The sequence below is a fragment of the Alosa alosa genome, chromosome 24, assembly GCF_017589495.1.
Source record: "Alosa alosa isolate M-15738 ecotype Scorff River chromosome 24, AALO_Geno_1.1, whole genome shotgun sequence".
NCBI classification, from domain to species: domain Eukaryota; kingdom Metazoa; phylum Chordata; class Actinopteri; order Clupeiformes; family Clupeidae; genus Alosa; species Alosa alosa.
In genome coordinates, this window is record NC_063212.1 from 15,843,086 (window position 1) to 15,849,226 (window position 6,141).

The 6,141-nt window shown below is 40.0% G+C and overlaps 1 protein-coding gene across 2 annotated transcripts in view; it reads left to right on the top strand.

Annotated features, from left to right (window-relative positions):
• The first annotated feature begins 770 nt into the window (after nucleotides 1–770).
• The window catches only part of LOC125289237 (complement C1q-like protein 2), a 9,481-nt gene continuing 4,110 nt past the window's right edge, over nucleotides 771–6,141 (top strand). Inside the window, exons 1-4 of one of the 2 annotated variants that reach the window (XM_048235984.1) lie at nucleotides 771–1,211; nucleotides 1,758–1,853; nucleotides 2,441–2,569; nucleotides 2,713–3,409. In XM_048235984.1, coding sequence (XP_048091941.1) covers nucleotides 794–1,211; nucleotides 1,758–1,853; nucleotides 2,441–2,569; nucleotides 2,713–2,999 — 930 coding nt within the window. In that variant the 5' untranslated portion in view covers nucleotides 771–793 and the 3' untranslated portion in view covers nucleotides 3,000–3,409. Of the gene's footprint in view, nucleotides 1,212–1,757; nucleotides 1,854–2,440; nucleotides 2,570–2,712; nucleotides 3,410–6,141 lie in introns of those variants that run through there. The other variant, XM_048235985.1, reaches the window with a different exon arrangement.

The window sequence follows — 6,141 nt, forward strand, 5'->3', positions numbered from 1 at the left end:
CGCCAGGCACCGGCTAGAACAAAGTAGAAATGGAGTTTCTCAGACATTCGTCATGACAGAGCCAGTGAAAAGAAGCAGAAAGTGAGTAAACCGTTGTCAGAGGAACAGGGAAAGAGGAAACGGCAGACTGACCGAGCAAGGAGTGTCGTAAAATATATACTCTGAGGCTGTAGGGGGAGCTCTGCAGAGAAACCTGCAAGCAAAAAGCAAGAAAACCGCAAAGAAATTGCCAAAACTGCATAGTTTCTCTTTAATAGTGGAGCATCAAATGGACCTGCCTTTGTTTTACTCTCTGCTACCTGCACTAGTGAAGCACTTTGTGACTCCTATGAAATGTGCTTTAAAAAAATGCAACATTGAAACTTTAGGTGGGAGAACAGGTCTGTGTTATTCTTCATGTTAAATTCTTATAACTGATTATGTAAATCATGACATATATTTAGTGGTGTTCTACTCACCCCTCATTAAACCTGACTGGGGAATATCTTTATACACTCAACACTGAGTAAAACAAACAATATTATCAAGAAACGTTTGACTAATTTACACCCCTAGAGTGACCCACAGTTCAGTCTTAAATCCTAAGCCATAGATGGACTGTAAACAGAACAAGGAACTGAACGTTTCAGAAAACAAGTAAATGTATAACTATTTCCTGGATGAATTGTCATAAAAGCTTACAGCAACTCAGGAGATTCCATAAAATAATGGTTAATGATCTACTAAAGGCTATTAGAAGTTGGATTAAATGAACGGATTGTGAGGAGAGGTACAGTTATTGGGTTTGCACAAAATGGGAACTCTGTTTCTGCTGTCCTCCTGGGTGACTGAGCCTGCTGCTGTAGCAGTGCTCAATACAGACACAACATCTGAAGCTGGAGACCGGAAAGAGAATGGTAACGAGATTCAGAACTACAGTACCCAGACTGCACCAGTCTGTCAGTTTAACACTTGTGAGCTCCTCCTGAGCGAGCTGCGGGCCATGCAGGAGAAGATGAGGGCCATGGAGACCAGGCTGGAGTTCAGCGAGACCAAAACAGAGGCCATGGAGAGTGATCTGCAGGCCAGCAAGACCAAAGTAGTGGCCATGGAGACCAGGCTGGAGGCCAGTGAGAGCAAGCTAGTGGCTACTGAGGAGAAAGCAGGAATCATGGAGGCAAAGCTGCAAACCCACAAGAATGAGATTGAAGAACTAAAGGAAGAAAACAAAGGTGAGATTAGATGGAACATTTTCTGTCAATCTACACATGCTTAACCACTATTTAAAGTACATTTATCTCAGATTAATGTGTACCAGTAAAGGTGACTAATTGTTCCTTAGTAGAGGGTTTAATTGCTACGGTAATTGTTATTTTTTTCCATGTGATTATGACAAATGAATAAGGACTGAATGTGGAAAGATTGATGGTACATGCAGCAATATTTCCCTATTTCTTTTCGTGAAGTGACATAAACAAATGAGTTTCCATGGCAACAATACAACTAGGAACTTCTAAATTATTAAATGCTTGTTCCATGTAAACGCAGATTAAACAGCAATCGGTTTATATGCGTTCATGTAAAAAGTTCGGTTGAAATCTTCATTTTATTTCAATCTGATTGAGAAAAAAAATGTCCATGTAAATGTGACTACTGTTCCCTCTAGCCAAAGTGACATCTCTTAAGTGACATAAATTGCATGTTGCTGAAAGTTGAATAGCTGAAAATGTATTACACACACACACACATTGTCAAACATGCTCATGGCTTGTCTTTAGTTCAAGGACTAGAGATCCAAGCTCTGATGCACCGGTCAAACTTCACTGAGTCTGAACTGAGAGACCACAGCATACTGCTGGAGGAACTTGGCAGAGGTAGGCTACGGTTCAGCACAGACTGGTTCAGTATAATTGTTCATATATTCACAGCACATGTTCTCAGGCAAGCTTCACAGGGACCTGAACCTATTTGGAATCACTCTATCATTCACAACAGTGTTCTATTGTTTAGATTTTTTTCTTTTAAGTTTAAAATAATTGTTGCTGCCATAACCTTTATTTAGCAATTCTAAATACATACAGTAACCATAATGGCCTCATCATGCCTCACTTTGACAGGGTCAGGAAGACCTCTAACCAGGCTCTAACCGGCAACCTTACTGGTTGTCCAGGACAACTTGTCCAACGACTCCTCTACCTTCTGACCCACTGCTGCTATTCATAATCATATGAATGTGACCTTACAGACAAAATAGTTCTGAGAGTCCTGTTTATTGTGTGAATTCATGAGCATTTTTTAGATGACATTAAAATGTCCTTAGACCGCAGGTAGGAGAGTGACCCCTTTTGTTGGTTGTTGATAATACCTCCATTGAATTATAATGTAGTCTATGTGAAATAGTGTAGTCAGCACTATATTGTCAAGTGATGGTGATCAAACCATGATTTATTTTTTAACCCAGCCAAGCCCAAGGTGGCTTTTGCGGCAGCATTGGGAGACGGAGGACATGTGGGTCCAGGAAGTACTGAACACACCCTACCCTTTAAAAAGATCTTAACAAATGTTGGCAGTGCATATCACCCTTCAACAGGTAAAGACAATATTCCAAGCTTCAAAGCTTCAAAGCGGTGAAATTCTCTAGTTTATTGCTGTAAGTATTTAACTCGATGAAATACTTCTGTGTGGATGAGGTCACCATTCAAACCTCAAGTCTGCCCTTCTGTTCTTTTACAGGAGTATTTATCGTGCCGGTCAGGGGTGTCTACTACATCAGCTTCTCAACTTTCTCAAAACAAAACAATGAAAAACACGCTTGTACGAGCCTCTTCAGAAATGATCAGCGTTTAGTGACAGCCTGTGATCATGCTTCTCAGGACATTTCAGACAGTGCTGGTAATGGAGCTACTCTGCTCCTGGAGAAGGATGACCACATCTATATCACACTCCATGCCAACTCCATGCTCTACGGTGATTATCATAACAGGAATTGCTTTAGGGGATTCCTCCTCTTTCAAATGTGATAAGCATGAAGACTTTTCAGTGGAAATTCACAGACACATTTTTACAATATGTTGGCTGTTTCAAAGTAATTCCCAATCTTTGAGCTGGACCTTTAAACACTATCAGCATACCTGACCTGGACAGGTGTCCACATACCTTGCTGTGTGGGGGTTTTCTTGCATTGCAGGTACAGTATGATGACACACCAATAAAATTCATACTAAAATGCAGAATTTTCATTTTTTTCAAATTCATCCACCAGCCGCCTGAGAATTCAAAAGTCCTTAAACTCACCAGGAATGGACCCAAAGATTTAAAAAAAACATTTCTGCTGCTCATTCTACAAAAAGTCTGAAAGGAAAATAAAGGGTCATATACTGTATCACCACCTGCCTGAATCTGAAATAAATAATCTGAAATAAATACAAATAAAAATAAATAAAAGACTAAAAACTGAATGATAAATACACAAAGATAAGAATCAAGATAAACATATATATATATATGTGTGTGTATAAGGGATAATGGACGACACGGTGGTCTGTTCACAGAAATTAAACATTATCAGCGTACCTGACCTGGACAGGTATCCACATAACTTGCTGTGTGGAGCATTTCTTGCATTTCAGCTATATGATGACACACCAATAAAATTCATACTAAAATGCAGAATTTTAATTTTCTTCAAATTCATCCACCAGCTGCCTGAGAATTCAACAGTCCTTAAAATTCACCAGGAAGGGACCCAAATATTTAAAAAAAAAAAAAAAAGCATTTCTGCTACAATGGATTGATTGATTTTATTTGACCATTTCATAATTGACACGCATGGCATCAGTGCAATGTTTATCTGCTGGGTCAGCTGTCTGTTTTAAAAGTGATAAAGGGGAAGTGACCAACTAATCGGCAACACTTAATGATTCACTAAAGGTTTATATCGGTGGACACTGAACTGAACAGAGAGAATCAAATGTGCCTTTGATCCTGTGTTTATTTTTATATCACAAGATGAAGTTCAATGTTCATCAGCTGTCTACTTTAAAACGACGATGAAGGGGAAGTGACCGACAAATCAGTAATGCTTAATATAATGCTTATAATGATTAACTAAAGGTTTATATCAGTGGACAGACTGAACTGAGAGAACCAAACGTGCCATTGATCCTGAACATGAACATTGCCTCTGATACCAAAGACAGGACAGAGAATGCTAATGCGATTCAGAACTACAGTACCCAGAATACACCAGGGGTCTGTCAGCTCAGCACCTATCAGCAGAGACTTTCTAATGAGGAGACACAGCACTCAAAAAATCCTCCATAAAAAATGCATGGGGTTAGTTTGTAATGCCAATATGGCAGTTATCTACACATATCCCACCCCTTCCGCGGCAAAACGTCGACATGTGAATACAATCCAATCATGTGGTGTGTTGTGAATACATTGAGCCAATCATGTGGTGTGTTGTGAAGATATTATGCCAATCATGTGTTGTGATCTCGCCGCTGGAGCAAGGTTGGTGTCGTGAAGCCTTTTTCTGCCGAAAATAGATGCCCGATAAGTGCCCAAAAAGCATTGCAATATGGCCGCAGAGTGGAGGGACTTGCCAAAAAGGACTTTGCTGTCAGCTCTGAGAGAGCTGGGGGCCTTGCAGGAAAAAATGAGGTCCATGCAGGAGAAAATGAGGTCCACGGAGGCCAGCGAGAGCAGCGCCCAGGAGCTGGCATCCCTCTAGAGCAAGCTAGTGGCTACTGAGGAGAAAACAGGAGAAAACTGTGTCAGAACTAACCTGGTCTGTAGCAGGTTAACTGTCAAACTTAATCGAGCTGTGTTGCAAAAAAGAATCAGTCGGAAAATGAGTCAAAAAAGATGGTTCCGTCAACCTGTGCTTTCATCACCTGTCGCCTACAACTTCAAAAATAGAAGTAGTAAAGTTTTTTTCTGACAGTGTCACCAAGCATGGATTTACATATCACTAGTTCCAAAGAATTTATGAAAATTATGTGACTTAAAATGTTTTAACTTGACATGTGTGGTTCTAGGAATCTTGCTACTCTGCATCATATGCGTTCTGATGGTGTAGGGGAGACCGGGGCTGGTTGTCTCACGGGTTGGTTGTCACTTTGCTTATTCCAGACAAACTAGATGGCGCTGTGACACAATTTTGATATCAAACTGTTAGCCTTTGATAGCTTACTCATTTGCACTTACAATTTTGCTGAACAGACACGAAACATTGAGGTGAGGAGACCATTTGTAATTTTCATGGATCAGAGGAAATTTTCATGTTGGTGTTGTTTTTGAGAGCTTATAGGTTATTAGTCATTCAAAAACAAAACACTCATTAAAAAACCAAGAGTAGTAGCTTTATTTTGAGTCATATTTAGCTATCAAGTTAAAGCCATGTGGCAGCTATAGCTTAACATGTTTGTCAAGAAGTCAGTAGGGGATGGTTATCACATGTATTTCATTGTATTTCTCAACACAGTAGACAATTCAAGTAACTGATCACCTACTTTAATACCATTGTTTAAACATAAGGGGCATTGATGACAACTATTATAGGGGTGGTATTCATATTAAAGAAGACCTATGCAAGTCTGGTTATTCCTTCGCTGTTTCTGGGTTTTCGCCTGATTTGGGCTCTCATTTTTCACGACATAGCTCCCCCTGCAGCTTCGGTAGCAAGTGACTGCTACGCTAAACACATACAGGGCTCACAATAAAACGGTCGAGCAAACACATTGTTCAAGAGACTATCAAACCACATTACAAAAACGAAGTTCACCCAAGGGTAGACTACTTAAAATTTCAACAGCAACAAAGCCAAGTCGGAGTCCGTTTAGCAGTCTTCTTAGAAACTACAATCTGACTACATTTTCGAGGCCTTCCGCCGACACATCCGGATTTCTTCGGTCCGGGACCAGAAAGTTGCATATTCGTTTTTTCCGCGGAGAAGCACTAGGGGGAGACGAAGCACCCACCAAACGACCAAAAAAGTGTTGTAGAACCATCAGAACGACTCTCAACCTGCATAATTAAGGTCATTTTTGCTAAAATTCTGCATAGGGCTTCTTTAAAACTTATTTGCAGTTTCTAGCTTAAAAAACTAAAAAGTTACACATCATCTTTTAAGATTCCAATTTATCACTGAAATCCTAT